This window comes from Raphanus sativus, chromosome 6 (genome assembly GCF_000801105.2).
Source record: "Raphanus sativus cultivar WK10039 chromosome 6, ASM80110v3, whole genome shotgun sequence".
NCBI lineage: Eukaryota > Viridiplantae > Streptophyta > Magnoliopsida > Brassicales > Brassicaceae > Raphanus > Raphanus sativus.
The window spans coordinates 25373688-25400512 of NC_079516.1; the positions used below are offsets into that span (position 1 = coordinate 25373688).

The 26825-nt window shown below is 33.4% G+C and overlaps 2 protein-coding genes and 1 long non-coding RNA gene across 4 annotated transcripts; 1 reads left to right on the plus strand and 2 right to left on the minus strand.

Moving 5' to 3' along the window:
- Positions 1-1223: 1223 nt before the first annotated feature.
- Positions 1224-3256, plus strand: LOC108810506 (protein WUSCHEL-like). The gene is made up of 3 exons (XM_018582615.2): positions 1224-1821; positions 2486-2553; positions 2664-3256. The coding sequence occupies exons 1-3, from the start codon at positions 1320-1322 to the stop codon at positions 3003-3005; spliced, it is 912 nt and encodes a 303-aa protein (XP_018438117.1). The 5' UTR covers positions 1224-1319; the 3' UTR covers positions 3006-3256.
- An 8301-nt stretch (positions 3257-11557) lies between these two features.
- On the minus strand, positions 11558-13791 carry LOC108826545 (uncharacterized). Of its 2 annotated transcripts, XR_008935756.1 has the most exons (6): positions 13359-13791; positions 13185-13262; positions 12969-13098; positions 12806-12880; positions 12624-12719; positions 11558-12046 (listed from the first exon to the last, which is right to left on the minus strand). It is a non-coding gene; the product is annotated as an uncharacterized LOC108826545 (long non-coding RNA). The 2 variants fall into 2 exon arrangements; XR_008935755.1 differs by having other exon boundaries at positions 12969-13262.
- An 8474-nt stretch (positions 13792-22265) lies between these two features.
- LOC108810340 (WEB family protein At2g17940) lies at positions 22266-23168 on the minus strand. Its single transcript, XM_018582459.2, has 2 exons — positions 22950-23168; positions 22266-22876 (listed from the first exon to the last, which is right to left on the minus strand). The coding sequence occupies exons 1-2, from the start codon at positions 23130-23132 to the stop codon at positions 22391-22393; spliced, it is 669 nt and encodes a 222-aa protein (XP_018437961.2). The 5' UTR covers positions 23133-23168; the 3' UTR covers positions 22266-22390.
- Positions 23169-26825: the final 3657 nt, after the last annotated feature.

Sequence of the window (26825 nt, forward strand, 5' to 3'; positions counted from 1 at the left end):
TATTATAATATATTTACTTTATAAGTATTTATACCCATGCATAAGCACGAAAAAATCACCTAGTAATCTAGTATTAAAAAGGTCAGAATCACATATGCACAACTATATTATAGGCAACTATTGCCTATTGATATCTTAAGTTTATTTTACGTAGTGTATTATGACTATGTATACTATATATGGTCAAATAATATACTTATATGAAGTGGAATAATTATAATTTGTTGAGAGACGATCAATTTTAAACAGTGGAAAAGGAACTGCCTTAACGAATTATCGTTTTTAATATCACATTATATATAAAAAATTCACTCCAAATCGATTCTTTTGTCTCTTTTTAATGGTGGTGTGTATGGGTGAATATCTTCATACGTAGAAAGATACATACCAGTTAAAAGTTGGGGAAGTAATAATTAGAAGAGGCAGAGAATTTGAAGGAAAAAATGGAGTTTGTTTTTCTTCTAAGTAAATATCGATGATACCCTCCTCGCCTTTCTTATCCCCTCATTTGTCCCTTTCCTTTTTCATGTTTATTTCTAACTTCTCTGTCCCTTTCAATCCTTCTCCAACAGATATCCTCTGATTTGATCCCCCACAATATTTCAGAGAAAGAAATATTATTTACACAAAATCAATAAAATTCACCAAGAGTAGTTCCAGTTTCTTATATAAAAAGTAATTCATAACAAAAAGAACATACACTATAAACACACATTAAGTTTAGAAGGCTTAGATAATATAACTTATACTAGTTAATGTTTATCTAAATAAATTTCAGTCAAAAAAAATAAGAATCTTTTTTTGAATTTTTTTTAAAAAGAATCTTGTTTCTCCATTTCAGTATTTTGTGTTTTAAACAAAGAAAAACAATTTTTACAGAAGAATTTACTTCCATTTTACTCGAATATTGATCCAAAAGAAATTTTAATGTCATCTTGTATATCTCATTTTTCTAGGTCATATATAGTGATTAATTTTCTTAAATATTGCCACGACCTTTTCATTGTCATATAGTAACACGTAGTAAACATTCTATAATTCATTTCCTTATATATAAAAATATATAATAGATTTTAATTTGTGTGTGTGAGATCAAATCTACATGCATTAAAGACTCAAATTGAATAACTGAATTTTCAGGATATCGTAAACTTTTTTGGGTCCCCATTTATGTATATATAAGTCACACCTTACACTCTCTCTCTATATCTCCCACACACAAAACCTACAATCTCTTTTGCTTAAACTTTTTTTCTTGGTAAAGTAAATTTTCTTTCTCTCTCGAGAACATTGTCTTCATCGTCATCTTGATTTTGAAGATGGAGCCACCGCAACATCATCATCAAGCCGACCAAGAAAACGGCAACAACAACAAGTCCGGCTCTGGTGGGTACACGTGTCGTCAAACGAGCACAAGATGGACACCAACAACTGAGCAAATCAGAATCCTCAAAGATCTTTACTACAACAACGGAGTCCGATCACCAACGGCCGACCAGATCCAGAAGATCTCTGCAAGGCTGAGACAGTATGGAAAAATCGAGGGTAAAAACGTCTTTTACTGGTTCCAGAACCATAAGGCTCGTGAGCGACAGAAGAAGAGATTCAACGGCACAGTAATGACCACGCCTACGTCTTCATCTCCCAACTCGGTTATGATGGCTAGTGATCATTATTATAACAATCATCAGAATCATCATCCTCTTCTTCACCATCCTCATAATGGTGTTACCATGCAGAGACCTGCTTCAGTAAACGCTAAGCTTGACCAAGAAAATCACTTGCTTCATCAGAACATATCATATCCTAGCTTCAATAACGGTTACTAACTTATTTCTTATATTGTTAAAATGTTTTGTTTTGCATTACTATAGGACGTTAGGAACCATTTACACCACTAACTATTACATAAAGCAAAAAAAAAAAAATCAAAGAAGTTTCACATCTACATATGTATATATGAGTGATAAATATAGTATATGTAATAGCTTATCAAACATTCAAAATATTTTCTTAAATATTGTTTTCAATGAATTTACTCAGATGATTTTTAAAGTTAGTTTTCTGTTACTAGGAACAATTTACACCACTAACTATATGTTGCAAAAAACAAAAAAAAGAAAACAAGAAGATTTTCATGTATATATATGATATTGATATAAAAAATGATTTTGATAGTTATATGTAATGAAGTATATGTGAAGCCATGGATCTTCATTGGGGCAAACCAAATTTGCATCAGAAGAACGGTTTCTTTGTTGTGTAATGCAAACTGGCCTCACATGTTGGGATTTATAACAATATTAGGGATTTTGGTTAGTTGAAAATATGTTATTTTATGCTTCTTTTTCGTTCTCTAAATATTATTTGATGGTGTGAAAACATATGCATATATATGCTAACAAAACCGTAGAACTTATATATCTGTGTTCAGTTAAAAAAAAAAACTTAATATATCTGTTTGAAGGGAATTTAAATTTTGCAGGCACTGAATGTGGCGCTCTTAACGCGTCATCTTATGGCTACATGAATAGCCATCTCTATGGATCTATGGTACGTTTGAAACTACGTCATTTATATTAGAGATCCCTTTATATTAAACAATATCGTGCGTTTGAACAAAATTCCATTGACATTTAATGAAACTGGATTTTTGGGTGAAGGAACAAGATTTTTCAATGAGCTACAACAACGTAGGTGGAGAGTGGACAAACATGGATCATAATCATCACTACGCTGCTCCAGCATACAACTTCTTCCATAGACCAAAGCCTATATTTGAAGTAGAAGGTCATCAAGAAGAAGGAGAATATGGTGGCGATGCTTATCTGGAACACAGACGTACACTTCCTCTCTTCCCTATGCACGGCGAGGATCACATTAACGCTGTTGGTGGTGCCGTTTGGAAGCACGGACAAGCGGACGGTCGTGACCATTATGGTAGAGGACATTGTGCTTCTCTTAAGCTATGTCTGAACTCCTACACCAGCGTCACACAGGACTAATGCTTTCTTGAGCTACGTCTCAACTCCTAAGCCGGCGTCGCACTGTATTGAAGCTTTCTTTAGCTATCTCTTAATCGTATGTTTGGATCGTATTATGCAGTTATAATAGTAGTATCTACCGTACGTACGTAGTTTAAACAATTGTAGTTATTACTATCGTCTAGGTTGAACTTTAATTGACCGTGGTTTTCTACTTTCTTTTATAATGTATAACGTTGAATTTATATCACTATGAAATTTGAGTCTATTTCAGTACGATATACACAAGGAAATTCAAAAAGATTTTTATCAAAAAAAAAATTAAAATCAAAAAGATCCGGAGGCATAAAACGAATGGCAGAGATGTAGCTCATGGAGATCATGCATCATATATATGACTTTATTATTGTAAACAAAATACAATCTTACAAAAAAAAAAATTACAATCTTACAAGGTAATAATCCACCAGCGCCTTCATAGCGGAGAATATTTCAGCTTTCAAGAGAATTAGAATCTTCAACTGTAGTGAATATTTAGTTATATAGGTTCTCACGTCAATGTGCACATGTATGAAAGGCTGGACAAAATATCTGTAAATTTTGATTTGATTCGTTATCTTTTCCGATTCGAAAAAAGTCCGGATATCCGTAACTCTACGAAGAAAAGAAAATAATAATATGCAATATCCGTAAAAAATGAATCAAATCATACAATTAATATTTTTAAAATCGGATATTTGGTATGATCCTTTATATGCTTATACATATTCATATGTTTATGAATTATATATATAAGTTATATAAATAATAAATCCTATATAAGTTTTACAATAATTTTATTTTTACTAAATTTATTAAATTAGGTATTAGTATTAAAACGTTGCTCAAAAAGGTATTAGTATTAAAAAAATAAGTTTTTTTTTATTTTTGTAATAATTAGATTTTCTTTATTTTTAATTAGTTTGTTTATTTTTACGGATCAAAACCGGTTAAAAATAATTTTTCCGGATATCCGGGAAACCGTATATCCGGATGGCTACAAATCAAATCGAATCGGATAATTTGTTATTCGGACGAAACGGATTGGATCAAAAATACCTCCAAAATATCGGATATCCGATTCGTGTCCACTCTTACATGTATGTGTATGTAAAAAATATATACACAGATGATTAATAAATATATAACGATACCATAATTAACATTAAAAGATCTTTTTGTTCAAAATAACACATGAAAGATAATATTTTATTAAAATAAATTAAGTAAAAATAAAATAAACCTAGACAATAATAAATTTTCTTTTGTAAAAAGATCTTAATGTTAACCCGTAGAAACGTGCATATGAGTTTTATATTGAAAAAACTTAATATAGTATATAGTGTGAACAAATTTATGTAGAATTTGACTGAGAAATTCTCTGCATGTGACATGTCAGCGTATTCGTTTCAAATTGTTGTGAGATTACCACGTAGCAAACGTAATGTGAACACATTTACTATGCTTCTCTTTTAATATAGAAAAAATTACATTGTGGGTCACATTTACACTTTATAATAACACTATAGGTCACTTTCTTATACTCAGACACTTCTTCTAACTATTTGCTCAGTTTTAGTTATGTTTCGAACTAAAACATGATGGTCCCCATCTCTTATCTATTTCTCTTCTTCTTCTTTTTTTATCAGACTTGTCTTCTTCTTCATCATATTTTTAAAAATGAACTGAAAATGTCGGGACTATTCCAAAGGCGAGGTCAGCTAACGATCATGATTCACCATCACGTACCATTTACGTCGGAACTGTTCCAACTCGACGAGCTCTCCACCGGAATCTTCAGCCACATCGAGCTCTATCCACCGATGGATTCTTTTTTTTCTACATATCTTCTCTTCCATGGTGTCTCATGTCCGGTGGAAATATTTACCATCGTCCAGAGTTCGTCCGCCGCCGAAATCGACAATTACTTTTTCAGATCGAGAACTTGGGGACACCAATGGCCAATTCTGGTCCTTTTGCACAACTGGTCCTCTGAATTAAAATTGTCCTCACTTTAGAGCATTAACTTTCAATTGTACAGAAAAAACCTTTATTTTGATCCTATATTTTCACTTTTACACTCTATACCCTGCTAAATGCAAATGAACATAGATGCATTCAAAACCTCTAAATACATTCTAAAGTGTTTCATATGAATTTAAAACAAATGGTAAAAAATACTAAAATAGCAAGGAATCAATACACACATAAAACTTAAGGTTTGGTAAAACAGTGAGCATAGTACAATGAGGAAGGCTAAATTAACTAAATTAAAATGGTAAAATAAATTAATATCATAAAAAATCAAGATCCATATCATAAGATCATAAGATATTAAATATAATGAATATAGTGTATACAAATTAAATAAATAAAGATGATAAAAGTAAATTAAAATCATACGATATCAAGATGTACTATCCAAATTAACTAAAACAAAATACTCAAAATTATCCAAAACATCAATTATCTTGTAAAGTTTCGATCTTGAATCAAGAAGCATGATGTTTTGCTATGTGGGAATTGAGATATTGTGTAATATAGCACCAAGTACATATGTACACCAGATCATGTGTATAACAAAATCGAACACATCCATGTGTACAACAAAATCATACACATCCATGTGTACATCCGATCTCATGTACGACTATACATATGTCACCTTTTCCTTGTAGTACACAAATAAAAACAAGTATACATATCTCATGTACAACTATACATATGTCACTCAACAGGATACAAATAAACATAGTACAATGAGATGTAACTTATCTAACTATGTTTTTTTCCTTTAAATAGAAAGTGTACATATGTAGAGGTGTACATGTGGATATCGTCAAAGTCATTTAAAAATATATATGTACATGTGGATACCGAATTTGCTATCAATACTGGTCAAAATCGAACACACAACATGTACACGTCAAATTTACATCAACAAACACAACATGTACGTGTCAAAACATTCAACTAGTTTTGTGTACACATCACACATGTTAGTGTACACACCAAAACTTTCTAAAACACCAAAATCCTAAATTTGAACTTGTTAGTGTACACATGTGATATTTTGTCCGCTATAACTCTTCTCAATTATCACATTTTTCTCCTTCTGGATTTCTCATACAACTCTTCAAACACTGTCAAATTATAAAGTTAAGGGCTGAACTGAAAACAACCAGAAGTTCAAGAATCGTTTGTGCTATTATAGGATTCAGTTCTGTAAAATTAAAAAGTTTAGGGGTTAGCTCAAGAGGACTTATATGCAACTTTAGAAGTTTTAAGACAAAAGTGAAAACAATTGAAAATAAAAGGACCAAAGGTGCAAATTAAAGAAACTTGATCTCAAGGTTCAAAAATGGCGATCTAGAACTCGGAACGACAACAGCTTCGATCTAAGGTACACTGCAGGTCATGATGCCGGGAGACGAGCCGCTCACGATAAGGGCAAACTGAATTGGCGGCCACCACAGTGGAATCCGAGCATCACTACCACCCCAAGCTACTGTCACAACGTGAGGAAGATGAGTTGCAGAGCATGACGTGGAGGAGGAAGCTGTCATGTTGATTTCGCGACGAAGAAGGAGACAAACTACGATGGCTTGGCAACTGAGTTTGGTTGAAGTTTCCACCAGTCATGGAAGAGAACAAGGAAGTAAGACAAAAGGAACATAATTTTCAGAAACAAAAGGTTGTATTGAAGGTGGTGGTTGCAAAAGAAAACAGAGAAAGATAAAGAAAGAGAAGAAAAGAATTAGAAATATTAGGAATAAAACTCAGATTTATAAAAATACTTATCCAAAAAAGAGAGAGAAACAACTAGAATTAAAAAAATAAAAGTGGGTCTATTAATTTTGATTTAGTTTTGTTTTGGTTAGAAAGTAATGGAAAAAGTTAAAGAAAGTGTGTTAGGAGTATAAAGTGACTTAAAATGATATTAGAACTCATAAAGTGATTTGCCATGTAAATCTCTCTTTAATATATATGGGATGCTTTGTTAAGTCAGGTTTTCGCATGTAGCGCGTTTTTTGTTATTCTGTCTCAAATTGATGAGATACTGATCTCTTTTTCTCCTTTAGCTTAAAAAATTGTTTGAAAACTTCTCTCTTTTTATTTTCTATTTTAATTTTAATAATGATGAGATATATTATCTACCAGTGGAAGTTTTCTAACAATAGTTTGATAGAAAAATTACATATATTGACTTGATTACATTAGTTATTTTTCTTAATCATTAAAACTTACGCTATATATTGTAACAAATGTACTATTACCATAAAACAAAAGAAAAATTGATAAATAAATTGATAGATTTATAATCCTTTTCAAAATGAAATGGTGTACATTTGTGTCAAGTTTTGTATTTAATTGTATATCTCTTATATTTGAACTTCATTTTTAAAGTTAGAGTTTACATGAAATGTTATATACTTTTTTTGTAACGCATGAAATGTTATAATATACACTTTTTTGTCAGCATGCTATATACACTTATACTATGCTGCTGTGTGAATACCAAAAAACCTCTGACAAATATATAAAAACTCTAAAATACTAAGTAGTCGAAAATCTATTATAATTCTATTGAGCATCATAACCGATTATGTTCTCATTTTCAATTTCTTATTCCATATATAAATTATTTATCATCATAATATTCTTATTTCATTTTAAATTTACATGTTTGTAAAGTGAATCATCACATGATCTATTATGTATAAGAACATACAGATTTTGCATATATTTATTCTATTAAAACGAAGTACAAAATAATAATTTCGTAAAGTTAAATGTTTGTATAATCTTTTTTTTTCTTTTATAACTTAACCTAATCACTTTATTTATTGTATTTTTCAAATAACTCAACATCATTTATTACACATCATTTATTATAGAAGTAAAAACATAAATGATTTACTCTAAAGTGTTTAGTTACACTTTTTATGTTCCCTTTTCAGTCTTTCTAAATTATTCATTAATTATCTTGACCATAATAATTCGACAACATATATTTTACATGTTAACTATAATAATTCGACATGTTGAAATGAATTTGTTCACGAGAAAAATTCAGAACAGTTAACAAAGAGTTTATTTATTTATTTACAAGATCATTAGGCATGACATTTTGAGTATCCATTTAGTTATGGATCTTTTCTTTCGGAATCATATTTTTGGGTTTTGAAATTAGGCCTACTCGGATATTATAAATTTATAGGTTGTTTTTCGAGTCGATTTTCCCGGATCTCGATGAGTTCGGTTCTGATGTAACCTAAAATTATCCAAATAATCAATGTATCTAAACATGTTTGGATATTTTGTACCAAAATAACCATATTATCTAATTCACTCTGGTTCTTTTGAATATAATTATTTATATAACAACATATCTAAAATGTATAAAGCGTAAAAATTAATATATGCATGGATGCGCAGATCAAGCTCTGGTTCTAGTTAAAAATTATAAACAAACATAAATTATTAACACATGGAACTGTCAGTTGATATGAATAGCTACCCAAAACATGCTATATATAAACATAAAATTATATAGTCTAGTTAGATGTTCAAATTTGAATGTTTTTTATCAAGTTAATCTAGTTTTGATTACACTATATTTTTAGAACAATTTTAATAACAATCATAAATATTTTAACCAAGTAAAAAATAAATAATCCAAACAAATGTTGATTATAGATATAAAATAATAAAAGTATTTTAATTTGATCAAAGTAGTGTGTCTCCGAATATATTAATAGACAATAGACTATATAATAGTTCAAAAATTATAATATATTTATGATAGTCGCGAAATTAATTAAATTTATTGAATTCATTTTATTTTCTAAAAAATGTTCTAAAAATTATTATGAAATTATACGTTTTCATGTTTTCTATGTATTTTTAGGTAATAATGGTATACTGTAAATTTTTAAAATGTGTTAAATTTAATAAAATATTATTTGCTTAAATATGTGAAAATATTTAATCACTTAAAATAATGTATATACAACTAAAATATAATATTATATTTATTTTAAAAAGATCCATGTTTTTCTAAAAAGATATTTTTACATTTTCATTGTACTTCTTACTAGTGGTTTGTCCGCGCTACGCGCGGAGCGGTTGTTTATTTTGTTTATATATATTTGTTTTTTTGTACATTTTTACTATGGAAATTAGTATTTATGCTTAATTCTTCATGAAATCTGAAGCCAACATTTTGCTATCCATGCTGATGATGAGTTCATTCTAAATATATTGTTTTAATTGTGCGATTTTTATTTTATAATTATGTTGTATGTATATTGTTTTAATTTTAATGTATACGAGATTCAGGGTCGAACGGAATGATTAGTGAGTAAAATGAAGATAGATATGTGTCTTGATTTTCAGTGTGGAATGGACTATATTTTTGTATTGTTGTAGTGTGTGTTTAGTTGATGTTGACATTTTTGTGTGATGGATGGTCGGTAAAAAGTTTTAGTTATACGTGGAATCGCTAAGCATATTTTATTATCAATGCTATAATGTCTATTAGGTGTAGTAGTGAAGATTTATTGGACTAAAACGGTGAATTGTATATTATAGCCTCAGCATTTGAAATTTAAATTTAGACATTTAATTATTTTACGTTTGAAATGTATACGTTTAAAATTACCTTGATTGTCAATAATATATGGTAGCTGGAAATCTATGACGGATTGTTGTGTGTTGGGCCTGTGGATGTAGATTTGGAATGTTTGCCGTTGATTTTCTCCTGGTTTTTGTTTTGGTGTGAGAAGTGATGAGAAAAACAGGTTCGTTATTCACGTTTGTGTTCTTTGTGGGAGCATAAGATGTTATAGATATGTTTTATAGATGGTGAGTATTTGGGGTTATTTAATCGAATTGACTGCATGTTATGTTCGGTTCTAAGGACCATTTATTCAGGGGTATTAAATATTTAGAGTTAATAGTTTGTTATGAATTTACTTTTTTTGTTTAGGTTGAGCTGTTACTTCTCATGAAGACTATGTATTATTATATTTAGTCTTTCTGTGGGATCTATTATATGCAGTGTGTATTTAATGAGATGTTCGTAATGTAAGGTCTATATATTGCATTGAAGCTTAATAATAATATAACTTTAACTTTGATTTATTAAGTATTCTTTTGCATGATTCTTATAATGAGTTTTTAATATTAAAACATTCCTAAATTCTTATTGTAGTGACAATTTAGATGGATTTTAAAGTGGCTTGACTTTGAAACATTCCTTATAAGCTTAATCTCGTGAATTAAAATGGGATTTGACCGAGATCGGTTACAGTACAGGAGTGACTGGTTTTGAATTAACTTTCCATTATTTTATTGAACAAAATAAGATAACTTCGATCCCACGCGAAGACAAAAACTCTCACGACTAGACACTTAAAAGATTTTTGGTAATTCTCGCCGCCATCTCTGTGTATAGACGGCTGTCTCCAGCCGGAATAATACAACTTCTAGATTTTAGTTGTTATAGTCATATACTGGGGACTAAGGATAAGTGTCGAATATATTTTAAAGAATCATGTAGTCCAGTTTTTTTTTTTTAAATGGGCCAAAATATTATTGTTTATAATAGTATAAACATAATCGTATAAATAATGAAAACAAATATTATTGTGTGTTATAAATATACAAAAAATCCAGCATTCCGCAAGTTAGAAACAAAAAGAGAAGAAGAAGCTGCAAGTTAAAAGCAAAATGAAAAGAAGTCATCTCTTTAATCGACACGTGTCGCAAAATGGAGATATGAGGGGTGAGGTGGCGCATTGTGGAGCATTTCTCTTCTACTTTATTATTATATAGAAGAGAAATGGGATTTTAAGGTGGATTTTTAGACGGCTGTCTCCAGCCGGAATAATACAACTTCTAGATTTTAGTTGTTATAGTCATATACTGGGGACTAAGGATAAGTGTCAAATATATTTTAAAGAATCATGTAGTCCAGTTTTGTTTTTTTAGATCGGCCGAAATATTATTGTTTATAATAGTATTGTTTATAATAGTATAAACATAATCGTATAAATAATGAAAACAAATATTATTGTGTGTTATTAATATACAAAAAATCCAGCATTCCGCAAGTTAGAAACAAAAAGAAAAAAAGAAGCTGCAAGTTAAAAGCAAAATGAAAAGAAGTCATCTCTTTAATCGACACGTGTCGCAAAATGGAGATATGAGGGGTGAGGTGGCGCATTGTGGAGCATTTCTCTTCTACTTTATTATTATAGAAAATAGTTTAGGTGATAGTGGTAAATTATAAATTTTGAAAAGAAATAATTATGTTTAGTGAAATTTTTTTCAGTTCCAGTCTTTTTAGTTTAATACTCGTTCGGATATTTTTATATATTAGATCGGGTTCAAGTTCAGTTTTTTTGGATGAGATTCGGATTTGGTCTCAGAGATCGAGTAAAATGTTCAGGTTTATTCTCGCACTTAAATTTTTTCTTTATTTTTTTGTCTCCATCGTAAAATGGCAAGTTAATGATTATAAATATTGAATCAGTGATTAATCATTTATTCACCATTTGTTTCGTTTAGTTCAGTTCATCAAGCTTATATACATGATTAGTGTTCCACTTCATGGAAGGTGACTCACACATTCTGAATGCGTGTGAATGTGAATTCAATACTCCTAAAAGATATCATAGCAAGGGCAATGAATTGGCTTAGTCACTTTTTGTTTTGTTTTTGTTATAAACCGTGTTTAAAACGCTACGTGGTTAGGAATGTCAAACAGGTCGTCCCGTCCCATTCCGTCCCGTCCTGCAGCGGGATCGTCGTCGAGCGGTTCAAAGCGGGCCCGGCCCGCGCGGGCTGCGGTCCCTGAAAGCTCTGTCCCAATCCCGTCCCGCCAAATGCACAATCCTTTATGGGCCAGCCCGCGGGACAAACATTAATGTAGTGCTGCAGGACGCTTCTCGATGCTGTAGGCCGCTCAGTACGCTTCTTGACACTGCAGGCCACTCCAGCCTGCTCCAGTAACATACCTAAGTGCATTATGGTGAACAAAATATGAGTAGACTTAAAAAAAAATTTGGAGCAATGTGGAGCCATCTTTATAGAGTTTCCACTACGACATTCTTAAGTTGCAATGTTTTGGTGAACAAAATATGAATTGTATAACGTTAGACTAAGACTATCAATTGATTAATTATCCATGTTTTAGTTACTTGATAAAGAAAAATGAGAGAAAGACACATATACAAAATAGCGTCAAAGCAAGTTTCTTAAACTCTCAGTCTCACACAAGTCTTTTTAAAATAACAAACTGTAAAATAAGAACCATAATAACAAACTCATTTCACGAGAGCAATACCAAACTGTAAAATAAGAACCATAATAAAACAAGTAACATGTAGAATAAGAACCAGCAACTTGTTATAATAAACGAGTACTTGAATTGAAACACAAAACCATCATAGAATATCAAACAGCAAGTCAGAGGATATCAAATAAAACCAAACACCAAATCAAAGCTGCTAATACTATAGGAAAGAGTTACAAAAGATGTGTAGTAAACATCTACTTCAACAAAAAGTAGAAAAGCAGAATAAATAAGAATACCTAAGTAGACTGATGACTGGTTGTAAGGCACCAGCGCGGATAACCTCTTTCTTGATGTCAAGGAGACGAGTGGACAAGATTTTCAATTGCCTCAATCTGATATTTCAATAGTATATTAGAAGGAAATATACAAAGCAAACCAATTCCAAAAAAAAAAAACAAAAGCAAGATAAAGAACCAACCGCTTCGCCATGCACAGATGGATCTTCTGACTGAAGCATCAATACAAGCGTGGGCAAAGCATTCAACTCAACAATCTACAAATATGCTTTCTACGTAAGAAACATGCCTCTCTAATATTAAGCTAAAACAAAAACAAACCATCATCATCAAAGCAAAACATACTTGGTTCTTGTTATCATTTCTAAATGGAAAAGTACGCAAGGCCCCTGCAGCAGCCCTCTGTACTTTAACATCGAAAAATCCAAAAGCTCATAAAGCTCAACAAGTAGTACAGACATGCAAAGCTCTTAAACTGTGAGTTGCTCGTGAAACAACAACGTGTCAATGAAACTAGAGAAAAGAACCAAATCACCATCATCAAATAATTTAAGTCCGAACCTAATCCCTTTGCTCCTGGATCTCAGGGATAACTAGAGTAGCATTAAGAAGCCGTGAAACAGCTACAACGTCAGGAATCTACAGAACATGACCAAAAAGTAAAAAAGCCATGAGAAGTGTCACAATTGATTGAAATGTCAAGAATCAAGATGATAAGAATCTTCATGTTCTTACCGAGTTTCTAATCTCATGGAAACAACCTTGTATTCTAACGAAAACAAAACCGTTTGTCCTTGCCGGAAAAGTACCGTTTGTCATGGAAACCACCTTGTATTCAACGATAATACATATCGCCGAGAAGTACCGAAGCTTAACGCCGAGATAGAAGTACCGGAGCTTATCGCCGTCGCCGGAGCTCCATTTCTTGTGGCGGCGACTCGTCTTCCTCTCACTCTCTCTCTCCTTTGTTTTCAGGTGGAGGACAAGAGAAGAAGGTGCGGGACATTAGGGTCAACCGCGGTTTCGTTTGGGCCGTCCCGCCTGAGAACCCACTCCCGCACAGTCCCTTCCCGCTAGGCCCGCAACATTGCGGGATCTCAAATCCTAGGCCCAATACCGCCCCGCCACAGGTTTTAACGGGCCTATCCCGCGGTCCAAGCCTTCGTTTGACATTCCTATACGTGGTACACAATACAGTTTAAAAGATTCACAAATAAGTTTCTTATGCTAATTTTCTCTCTACATATATGTAATACTAATAAGATATATGCATTACTATATATTTATTATACAAGGTTGATGTATAAAGAATATACTTATAAATAAAAGAAATAAAATAATATACTCTCTATATAGAATTTAGAATAATTATGGAAGGGAAGTTAGAATTAAGAATTATTTATGATGGTATTTTAATTAATTTTAAAACTAAAACTATGTATATCTAATCTATTAATGAAGAAATATATTTTTATCTACTATTCTCATTAATTTTTAGATCTACTTATCATCACGTCATATTTATGTTATATGGTCGGCAAATTCCTAAAACTAAACCAAAATTAATTTAATCAAACTAAACGAAATCTGTTTACAATAGATCATAATTACAGGGTTAAAAGTTGCAATGAATGCTCCACCAGTATCTCATCTCTTATATGCTTACGACGACAGTATGTTTTGTTGCAAAGGTAACGATGCTGAATTAAAACACCTGAAACATGTTCTAGAATTGTACAGCCTTACCTCAGGCCAAAGAATAGATTATCAGAAATCAAGCATCTACTTTGGCAAGAACATCCCAACAAAACGAAGAGAAGAAATCAAAACTAGTCTAGGTATAAATAAGCAAAGAAGAGAAGGAATCTATCTGTGTTTACCGGAATCTTTTGGAGGATCCAAGGTTTCACTACTCAGTTTTCTGAAAGAGAGAATGAGTGAAAGAGTTCAAAGATGGCAGACTAAATTTCTATCTCCAACAGGAAAGGAAGTGTTGTTAAAAGCAGTGGCAATGGTTCTACCGACATACACTATGTCATGCTTTCTTCTGCCCAAAATAGTATGTCGAAAGATAATATCCATAATGTCTGATTTTTGGTGGAGGAACAAGAAAGATTCAAAAGGCAATCACTCGAGAAGTTAGACTCAGCTAAGCAAAGCTAAAGCTATCAGAGGACTTGGTTTTCAAGACATTGAAGAATTCAACCTGGACCTCCTAGAGAAACAACTATGGAGAATGTTGTGATTTCCAGACTCACTCCTTGCAAGAATTTTCAAAAGCAGATATTTCTTGAAGTCGGATCCTTTAACTGCTGGACTTGGCTCATGGCCTTATTTGCGTGGAGAAACATTCATGCAGCTCAGAAGCTGGTAAAACAAGGAGCTAGGATGATCATTGGAAATGGTGACAAGGCTAAGGTCTGGCAGGATCAGTGGATTGGACAGAAACCTTCAAGCAAGGCTCTGGCTATGAGATGGAGCAGAGATGACAGTGATCATCAAATGAGATCAGATATGAGTCTCTGAGCTACTAACGGACTGAGGACAACATTAGAACAGCACAACTTTAGCAAGGACATTTCCATATGAGATTCAGAGGAAGATTAAGAAGATCTCTCCATGGGGACTGAGAAGTGAAGACACTTACATCTGGGACTACACAAAAACGGGTCGCTATATTGTTAAATCCGATTACTGGGTATAGATGAACGTTGTTAACACAGACCCAAGCAGATTGGAGCACTCACAACCTAGTCTAGACAGTCTATAAAAATTCATTTGGAAAGCGGAGACAAGCCCCAAAATCCACCACTTTTTAATCCACCACTTTTTATGGCGCTGCTTGAGTAACACCCTACCGGTAGCAGCAAATATGGCTCATCGTCATATCTCTAGGGAAGCTGGCTGCGACAGATCCTCTCAACATTCAGAATCAGTAAATTACATTATATTTCAATTGTCCATACGCAAGGTTAGTCTGGGCCCTATCACCAATACCCCGAAGGTATCAGTGGAAACTCCCTTTACTCCAACATTTATCATGTCTTTAATCTGAGAACGAGTATCCTAATGAAGATGTACAAGCTGATTTAGTTCCTTGGATATTGTGCATACTGTGGAAGAACATAAATGATTTTATCTATAATGCCAAAGATTATGATGCTGCAGTACAATATTAATAAAGCAAGGAAGGATGCGAGAAAATGGGGGACAAAAAAGAGGCTGAGAAAGTGGAGGTAGAAAGAACAGAGGTTAGAAAACACATCAAAACCAACAAGAATCATCACTGGAAGGCCCCTCCGGAACACTGGCTGAAGTATAACACTGATGGTTCATGGAAAACGAAGGAAGCCAAGTGTAGAAATGGTTTGGATTAGCAGAGATAGTGTTGGGGAATTTGGTGTGGGCAGGAGTTAAACAGATACAGAGATTGGCCTCAGTTATAGGCGTTGTGGTGGGTGGTAGAGACAACAAATTTTGGCTATAAGAATGTAATATTTGAATCTGATTCCTCTATATTAGTTAAAATGATTAATGAGGAGGAGGAAAAATGGCCGAGACTTCAGCTAATCCTATAATGCATTACCCTTTCTCTTGTACACAGAATCCAGACTTCGTAGTTACTTTTTACCTTCGCGAAAGAAACAAGGTTGCAGACAGGATAACAAAGGAGACTTCTACGTATATGTCTACTGTCCTAAGTTATATTATGTTGCACCATCTTGACTTTATTCAGTTGTAGAGGCTGATAAGTTTGTAAGTTAAATCAGTTTGTTTAAAAAGTAGTTTCATGTGTTAAAAAAATATAATAGATCATAATAACATAATTTAACGAAATGACACTTTCGTATTGCATAAATACAAGAAAATTCAAATCATAGTGATATCAATTAAGACATGTTATCAGGTCCCTTGCATTGTTATTTAAACTCAATCAAAAACTAAAATAATTAATTTCGAACCAAATCCAATATCATAAATAACATGATGGTTTCCATATTTTCTAAACCAAAAACCAAAGCCTATAATCGAACCAGAACCAGATTGAAAACTAAAAAATACAACCTGTGAACGAACTAAAATGTCTAAATATATTACAACCAGATTTTTTTTTTTCAAAAAAAAAATATATATATTACAACCTATGTGAAGGAAATGATGAGTATGTTTTTGTAGTTTGAACCCTTCGACATCATTTTGTTTTCTTACCAGGACGAGCTAACTCAACTGGTAACATTTCAGGCATTGTCTGAGAAGTCACGAGTTCGAGTCTCGGGCGGGGAGAAATGTACAGGATCCTAACAGGTACAGACAAAGGCTGGTTCCGGGTCTAGGGGATTAAGGCCGAAGGCTCGAACCCATCCTGGTTAATCAAAAAAAAAAAAAAAAACTTTCGACATCTTAAGCTACACAAATTATGCTTACAAATTATTACTATTACATAGGAAAAATTATTTATATTCATTGCGTGTTTTTCTTTTGTTCGGATGTCTTGTTATAAGTTCCTTCTCTTATATTCGCGAGTTAACTAAAAAGTCATAGTACTAGTAATTTGCAATGATCACAGGAGTAGACTATAAGTTAACTATAGTTCGACGAAATGAAAACATACACGGTTTCTTTCTTTTGATTTTAGACTTCTAATTACTTAGACAGAATAATTCGTTCTTCTTCTATTATAACCAATACCAAGCTTAAGCTTTGTAGTATTTTGACTAGAGTCTAGAAATCATAGTAATGAATCTTCTTTCCGTACGTAGCGCATGCAGGACCGGCTGTTGGTCTATCGGAACTACATATTCACTATGATAAGAATTTAAGATTAATACGTACATATTTTTAGCTTTTAAATTAATTAAAAATCTCGTTTGGGGCTCCTGCCCCTGTTACCCTTACGACCTGAGAATCCCTTTTTGTTCTTGACCAGCTCGAAATCCGGCTCGAACTTACTGAATTCACCCTCCTCTAGCTCCGAGTCAGAAGTTTCAACGTCGGAAGAGTCAGGCTGAATGTCAGAGTTTGATGTCTTTGAGCCCCCAGAGCCACTACGAGGACGTGAAAACTGAAGGTAAGAGGGAGTACCGCTAGTTTCGCCGGTAGCTTGATCTTTCTCTGTGCCTAGCTTCGAGTGCTGAATGATCTCAGTATGAGACTGATCCTGAGGCCGATCGGAAGCAACAGGCGCAGAGCTCTGAATTTCCGGGACCATCTTCTGTTCTACCACTCGCCATTGCTGCTTATCCTTAGACTTGCTCCGTCTAGTCTTCTTCCCCTTAGGTTCATTTTTGCTATTCTGAGGGCAGGAGTGCAGCAAGTGGTTTTTAGACTTGCAAAGAGAGCAGAACATAGATGCTTTCTGTGTAGATGGACAACGCTTTGCAGTGTGGCCAACCTCTTTGCACGTCTCACAGATAGGAGGCATCCAGGGGCTTGATACTAAGACTCTGCATATCTCTCCTGATTCAAATTGAACGTTCACCGCCTCCGGAAGAGGAACCCGAGGGTCAATGATAGTCCACACCTTAGCCACTTCCAAGTTAGTTTTATTTTTCGTCATGGGATGGAGGTATCGTGGGTCACCAACGAGGCCTGCTATACGCTCCAAGCCATCTTCATTGAAGAATTGGAAGGGGACCTTCCTGAGTTCCAGCCAGATAGGCGCAGATGTAAGTTCTGGCTTCACCGGTACAACCCCGGGCTCCCACCTATCCACAAACATAGTTTGCCCTTCAATCTGCCATAACCTCTGGTTGATAACTCTCGCTCTAGTAGCTGCGTTGGGTATTCTGAATAGAAACGCGAAGCCCTCCATCTTTGAAACAGAAATGTCGCGATAGCTTTTGCTCCATATCCCATTCACGATGTTATGCAGGGTCCCTTGGGAGGGGGGATCTGAGTAGAACTGACCAAGGACGAAAGGTTCCCAGGACTTCCTGTTCTTCTCGATAACTGCATTCGGGATTTTGATACAAGCTTCGCCTGACGGAAGGGTGAAAGCTTCTCCCTTCTTAGACAACCTCTTACCTAGTCCCTTTGCGTGATTACACCAGTCGTTCACTGGAGAAGTGGTTTGAACGGTAGACTGCTTCCCATCCACTGAAGCATTGTCAACCGCTGGAGTTTGGGCCGGCGCGACGGGCGCTACCGGAGATTTCTCTGAGACTTGTTCTTGAGTGGTGCCATTGGCCTGCTGAGCATTAGTCGGCGCAGTACCAGTTTGAGCTCCTGTAATCTGGCTGACAGGAATCTCCAGAGCAGATTGTGAGCTCAAAGCCGCAGCCTTGGCGTCAACATTTGCTGGCGACAGGGAGACAACGGTCTCCATGTTGATTTCGTTGTCCTTGGCTAACATCGAGGAGCTCTGTGGTGGGCCACCAGTGCTCTGCTTCCATGCATCAGTCGAGGCAATAACTTTTGTTGATGGAGGATCCGACGACGACGCGTCGATCACAACCATAGGGTCAGCTTGAAGGTCCAAGATTGGAACAGGAGTAGATCGAGTTTGCTGAGCATCCTTGTCGGCTGGAGAGTCGATTTGGGCTTCAAAAGCATCCTCAGAGTTATCACCTGGCAGATCCGGAACAGTAGCAGTCGATTGCGCCTTAGAAGAGGTTTGTTGGGCCATCTTCGCCGGCGATTTCGTCGGAGATTTCCTGGGGGATTTTTTCGGTTTCTTCTTCTTCATCGTGGCAGGCGGAGAGTCGGAGCATATGCTGAGATTCCGTCGCCTGATGAGCCGGCGGTGGGCGGCGGAGTGAAGCGTCACTGTAGCAGTAGATCTCCTTTTTCGTCGAGCAAGAGAGAGAAAATAGCCGTTTTCTATTTTCAGTGAGAGGTGTTTTGTCTCAAAGGAAATACTACCAGTGATTAAAATACCAGTAAATTAATTAAAAATCATTACTATAAATGATCCAACTTCAAATCTATAATTGTTTTAAATTCTATAAATATCAGAGCCGTCCCTGAATTTACTTACGCCTAAGCTCATGATTTATTCCGCTTTTTTCGTTTTGCAAATACTGAGTTTGGAGATCCAACTGGACGAGAATCGGTGTCTAACAAATTCATAGTGTATCATGGTGATATCAAACATTTAATTGAACTTTTGCTTTGTATAAGCTTACGTGAGCAATCCCTCTTTATACATACCATAAAACCGAACCCGTAAGAAGGAAAAACGAAGTCTACATCACTGAGATATCAAATCCAATAGGCTTTTAAATTCTTCAAATATAATATCAATTGCACACATCTATCATCTTGACCAAACTGACCATTTTCTCTTTGAATCCGGAGAGAGAGAGAAAAGAAGAATGAACCAAGTTGACAGTACCAAATATATTTTTTGATATTTTTTTTACATATTATTTGAACATACATGTTCCATTCATATGGCATAGGCACTGACTTATGCAGTTATGTGTGTCTGAAGAGTTGCTTATCTGTGATGTATATATTGCTTGTCTATATACAAATGGATTTTTTTCTGCGGATCCGAGAAGATCTTTAAATGCTTTTTAGGGATTCAAAGTACGTTATTTCTATAAGAAGCAAAAATGTGAGGCTTGTGTAACATCATGGACTGTGATTCCCTTTTTGTGAAATTCTCCATAAAAGACTTGTATGGATCAGTTAGGTCCATTTCCCTTTTCTGTTAGCTGAAATTTTATTATGCTCCAAAATATAAACTTTTATATCCGTTATGTGAATATCGTTGAATTCTATACAATATGAAAGATCAATCAATATAAAACTACTTCACAGATTTCTCGTTTGCCATTTTGCTTTTAGAAACGTTGTCTTTGACCCAGAACTTGTTCTAAACATACGCAACTGAAACGTTGTCTAAAGCCCCGAATTTTTAATATACGTAACTATAGTCCCCTAAATAGTTAAAGGCCAATAATTTGTTAAAATTCTTATTAAATTATCTATAACACTCAAATCTTCAGACTCGTCCTGCTTTGACCAAAAAAAAGCAAAGGTTGTTTTTTTTTTTTTTGGTGAACATGTTAAATAAAGCAAAGGTTGTTATGTACTGCTTGTTATGTGTTCGAAATAGAATTTGTGAAATTCCCATCTGACGTTTCCAAGAAAGCAATTTCGGAAACATAAAAGTGGTAGGTAATATAAATATAAAAAATTAAATATTTCATATAGCATATACTCCACAAGCATAAATATTTCATATTTCATATGATTATGTCTGTTAGATGGAATCGAGTTCTGTTAAATGATTAAGAAAATATTTTAAATGTTTTATTAACTTATAAGTATCTGAGCTTATGAAAGACCCAGACCAAACTTATAAGGAGATGTGAAACTCAGAGATGAACCCTATTTTCGGATATTTAAATGACGTCCAAAATATGGTTTAATGTCAGCGTGACCACACATTTTTAGTGTTATGGAGTTGATTCGAACTTATATAATTTAACTTCCCAAAGTTTGCCTGCCATAGACCATCCATGTGTGATTAAAGAAAAAAATTTGGGTCGACAATACATAAATTTCATAAATAATTTCTTTACTGCTAAGAGTTTTGCATATTTACAATTAAATGTGGTTAATATTTTGTTTTTTATGAGGATTGGATTCAAAGGGAGCAGAATCTGCCATTAAAAAAAAAACATTTTGTTTTTTATTTGTTGTGATTTTTTATCAAAAAGTTATTATTCATTAATTAATAAAAATAATCTAGATCAAATATACCAAAAAAAAACAATCTACATGATTTGAAGGGAGAGGAATAACATGAAGCATCTTAGAGCACCATTAATCCATGTGGTTAAGAGGGGTGTTTGTTGATTTTTTTTAATCAAAAAAAAAAAAGAGAAAAGGAAGAAGAGGAAGATGAAACAGCGCCTAGTTAAACATCGACCAACTGATGTTGTTTCAACTATTCGCGGGTCCCACTGACACATAGTGGTCCATTGACTCATTTTTTTAATTTTTTTTTCTTAAACAGAGAAAAAAAAATAAAAAAGTTTCCTAAGCACCTTCATTTAAGCGAGCTCTTTAAGCGATGAGCGTTGATGATGCTCTTAAGAAGACACAACAAGCATCTATTAAACTCAAAGTTGAAGAAAATCCAAAGAATATGCCCAAGAAAGTTAACCGACAAATCAAAAGAAGAGGCAAATAAACACCAATTTGAGAAGAGTGGAGCAATTTGAGATGATATCCAAAACTGTGATGTTTGAGAAGCTCGAACTTAACTTTTTCACCAAGAACTTGCTATTCTATTCCGGATGGTGAAGTCAATTAGGAAAAACAGGCGATCAACTGATTTAATGTTGGCAATGCAGATAACTTCCACATTGAAAAAAAAAAAAACTTAATTCGTACACTAAAACCAATAATTTTGAATTACAGATCTCAACTCAGAATATGATCCACTCTAATCAAATATTGTTTCTTGCCATTTTGAACTAAAGTGTTTAGACTAAACTAATTAAAAAAAATAACCACGAAAGGATCATATTTATATATGACATGGGCCATCTACCTAGTCTATATAATATACAATACACATTCTAATGTTGACGAGAAAATGTGTATAAACGTTCAATCTAATCGTCGTAAAAGAAACAACGTTCAATCTAATAAAACAAGTAGTAAATAATCAATGATGGATCGGCACAAGATGAAGTAATGCTTATACCATAGAAGTTTTATTCCTCAAAATCTTAAAGCGAGATTGATACACATCAGTTCATCATCAAATATAACTATATCATAAAACAGTATGCAGAATTGGAGACTGATCAGTCTCCTCCATGGGTTGCTCTAAACCATCCCCTGAACATAGCGAACCCCCTCTTTGGTTTCATCTTCTTTACCGAAGAAACCCTTTCCAAAACCTTCTCTTTCTCCTTCCTCTCCTCCTCAACGCTTGACATCACACGTGTAAGCAGAGGAGAGCTCGCGAACGTAACGAGTCTCCTCTTCTCGAACTCCTCCATCGTTACAGTCTCTTCTTCAACATATTTGGACGTTGTTTGGTGATGTTCCACGAACTTGAGTTCCTCGATCTCTGGATTCTCTAGGAGACTTGACCTTATCATGTTGAGTCGTTGAATCTCTTTCCTCTCATGTTCGAGTTCTTGTGTTAGGGTTTGAATCCGGTTGGAGAGGATGTTGTTTTGTTGTAGGATTCTTGTAAGAGTATGTTTTGTCTGCTCCAGCTCGAGTGTTAGGGATCGAAATCTGGGTTGAGGACACAGCGTTGAATTTATTTCCTTTGTCCGAATCTGTAATCAATAAATACATGTTTTACTAACCAGAAAATCAAAATAAATGATTATTTGGACATATATTAGTTACCTCTCTAAACCTAGTTGCATAGACCTCTCCAGCTAAAACCTTCTCTCCGAATAAAGCCACCGCTTCTTTCACCGATCCAAACGGTGGTCTCGTGTCTATCTCTGCACGACCACCTAAGACGCTTCTACAACCATTTTCCCTCTCCATTATTTCACGAGAATAACACACAATTAGTGAAAACATTTCTTTTAATTTTTGGGTTTATATAGTAATTTAGAGGGTGTTAGATTCTTGGCGTTCACTACACTTGAATTTAGGTTAATCGGAATTGAAATGATGTGATTTTTCTTTGGTTAGGTCTAATAGTCGTTAGCTAAATGTGACAGTCTTGATAACAACACTTCTCCTCTCGCTCCTAACCAATAATTTTAAATGTATTTGGGTCTTCAGAAATACACTGGGTTTAGTTTTAAGCCCCCTAAATAAAAATGATTGATACTATGTTGGTCGGAACAAACACGTAGGCGATCGAATGAAATGTGTCGGAGTTCTCGTACTCATATTGTTCAAAGGAGTCAAACTGAACTGAGAATCATCATCACCATCGTCCTTGGTTTGTAACAGGATCGGGTCCGGTCCTAAACGAACCCCGCCCGTTTACGGGTACTACTCGAACCCCCGCCCGATTGCTGACTCAAAAGAAAAATTAGGCAATTTAAAAAACAATAATTAAAATTCAAATTTAAAATAATGACTTAAGCTTTTATTATTTTGTATGAAAATTTAAAAACATGGTTTTCAAATATAGAAAAAAATATAAAACTAAATTTTAGTCAAAATATATTTATATCTATTTTTAACAAAAAAAATCAAATAAATTGTAAAAAAAGAAAAAAAAACTGGACCCTTGAGCCCAAGGCGGTTGCACTCTCCGCACTACTATCTAAGCCAGCCCTGCAGGTACGGGTCCTACTCGAAAGCCGATTGGTACTCGAAATTTCAAAAATAATTGTATATATTATGTATATGGGTATTTTGACTTATTCTTGGTATAGTAGATTTTTTTAAAAGTTTTATGTTTCAGGTATTCGATTATAGTTTTGGGTTTCTAGTACTATTTTAGATTTTCGGAAATAAAATATGGGTGTTTGTGTAAAGTCTTGAGTATTTTTAGTATTTGGTCAGATTTTAGGTAAATTTTCGCCTATTTTGGTATTTAAATATTTTTGAATATTTTTGGTTTTCTGTTATTTTGAGTTTTTGAGTATTTTTGATTTTTTTTGCTCTAATTCGGGTACTTTAGATCCAGTTCCGATTTTAAATACCCGAATTGATCGAACCTGAAAGTATTCGAAAATTATAGGTTTTTAATAGGTTTTCAAAATCAGCACCTGGACCATCCGGACCCAAAGAACTGATTCTGATCCGAACCGGAAAAACTAAAGTACCTATTAGATCCAAATTTGTTAGACAAAAAGTATCCGGACTCAATATGAACCAACAAAAACTCGATCTGAGGATTCCAATGTCCATACTTAAATTATACTCCCTCCATTTTTATATATGAGTAGTTTGAGTTAAAAGTGTTAGTATCAAGAAAGTTTATTATTTTTGAAAATAGCATTTAATATATAAATTCAACTAATAATAAAATATGTGTTATTGCATTGGTCAAACAATCTATCTTACTAAAACAAAAACATTGTGTTAGATCTAACTTTTATTTTGTAAGTTTTTAAATTAAATACACATTTTTACTTTATTGTTAAATCTACTTTAAATCACTAATATTCTTTTCTTTATACTACTATTCATATTTCCAAACAATATACTCCTCTTTATACTATTATCCATGTTTTCAAACAACACTATAATTAATTTTGTGTCCAAACAATATATAATATTAGATCTCATCATTTTTAATAAAATTCTAAAAAATTTCTTTCAAATTATTTAGAAAACTAAACAATTGAAAAATTGAAATAATTTATAAGTAAATAAATAAATAGAACTTATTTTTACAGATTGAAATACTACAAAAGCATTTCAATCAATAATAAATCAATTAAATTAACAGATTAATTTATTTATGTTTCCTAAATAATGGTTATATCATTTATTTAATTAAGTAAAATAATAATTTAATAATAGCTATTACATAATATATATATATATATAATTTATACATTGTACAATAAATATAATAACAAAAATAATTATGCAAAATGTTCGAAATATATGTTATCCAAAGAAAAATGCTTAACACTAACTGTTAACAACAAATTTAAACCGATTATAATTTAAACAAATTATTAAAAATATAAATTACACAAAATAGTTATAATAAAATTAATTAAGCTATATACAAAGGAGTAATATGGTCAAGACATATATATTTCTTAATTATTTTATATCTATCATTTTCTCTATCAAAAGTTTGTAAAAACGTCATAATTTCACAAAATTGCAAAACAATAAAATTTAAAATTTGGATTAAACGGTGACAAATTATGAAACCAAAATTTAAATAAAATTGGATTGCATATTGGTCATCCATCGGTTCAATCAAGTAGTCTCGGGGTTTTGTTATTTTTTAAAATATGGATTTTTTTAAGAACCTAAACTGAATCATCGGATTAACCAGTTTGACCGTGAGTTCGGGTAGGATTTAAATCACTAATTTAAATGAAAAAAAATTTACATATACAAAATTCTTACAAATAACAAATAATTGTCAAGTTATTAATGAATTTTTTCATCATAAGAAATTTGTTCTTGCAAAACGCGGATCAAAATCTAGTATCTAATTAATACAAAAGTTGCTTTGGATTATCTGAACTTGTGAAACAAATTTTAAACTACCCTTTTTGTCAGCACAAATTTCATTCATTTTATCCCAATGGGCATTGATACATATGATATCAAACGATTACAAATGGAGGCCCAAATAGTTTTAATATTCGCCCAATTAAAAGTAGTCCAGAAGGTTCAACTTCATGTTTTGGTTTACGAGCTTCAGTAAATGCGTTATTGCTACGCGTCCTTCACTGCTGTAGAGTTTCATCATCTAAAGCCACATGTCTTTCATGTGAAGTATGGAAATCTCGGCCACCCACCGCTGAATCACCATCGTCGCTTCTATGACTCCTCTTATCCAATACTCAGCCTCTCTGGAGTAAAGCAAATCATCACTTTGCTCGTACAGGATTGTGAATCGTCAATATCATAACTGATTCCTTTTGTAAATTGTCGTCGGAATAAACTTTGAGATCTTGAACTAATCACCGGTATATTAAGCATGGTTCGTAGACAGATATAGAGAGCAAGGAATGTGTCGAGACGCCTTCTCAGACCTCAAGTATGCTTTTGTTGCTTCTATGCACCACCATTCAAATAAACACCTTGATCTTTGGCCTTTAGGAAACCAAAATTTAATCTGAAAAGTGAAGACATACTCCCTTATAAACAAAGATTAAGCATAAAGTGAAGATCCAAAACCCCAAAGATTCCAAACTTTTTCTTTAAACAAGACGAAATTATAAGCCCCAGCATAGGATGGAAAAAAAAACAGAGATTCCAATCAAAACAAGATTGGACTTGATTGAATCAACTCCTAACTAGAGATAAAAGACGAGTCTGGAGAAAAGCTCTGTTATGGAGTTGAACGCACTTCAAAAGCATCTATGCAAAACAGAGAATCGCTTAGCGAAAGGTGAGATCGATCCAAGGATCGAATATTTTTTACATCAAAAAACAAAAGAAAACAAAAGGTCGGTGGTGACCGGCCTTTCGACTAAAAATACTACATAATGAAACAGAGGGAGTATTTATTATTAATGTTTTTGAATTAGTTTAAGTGGTGTTTCACCGTCCACTGATAAAGAAATCAATCATATTAAATATAAATATGTTATATTTTCTAGTTAAGCTATATCA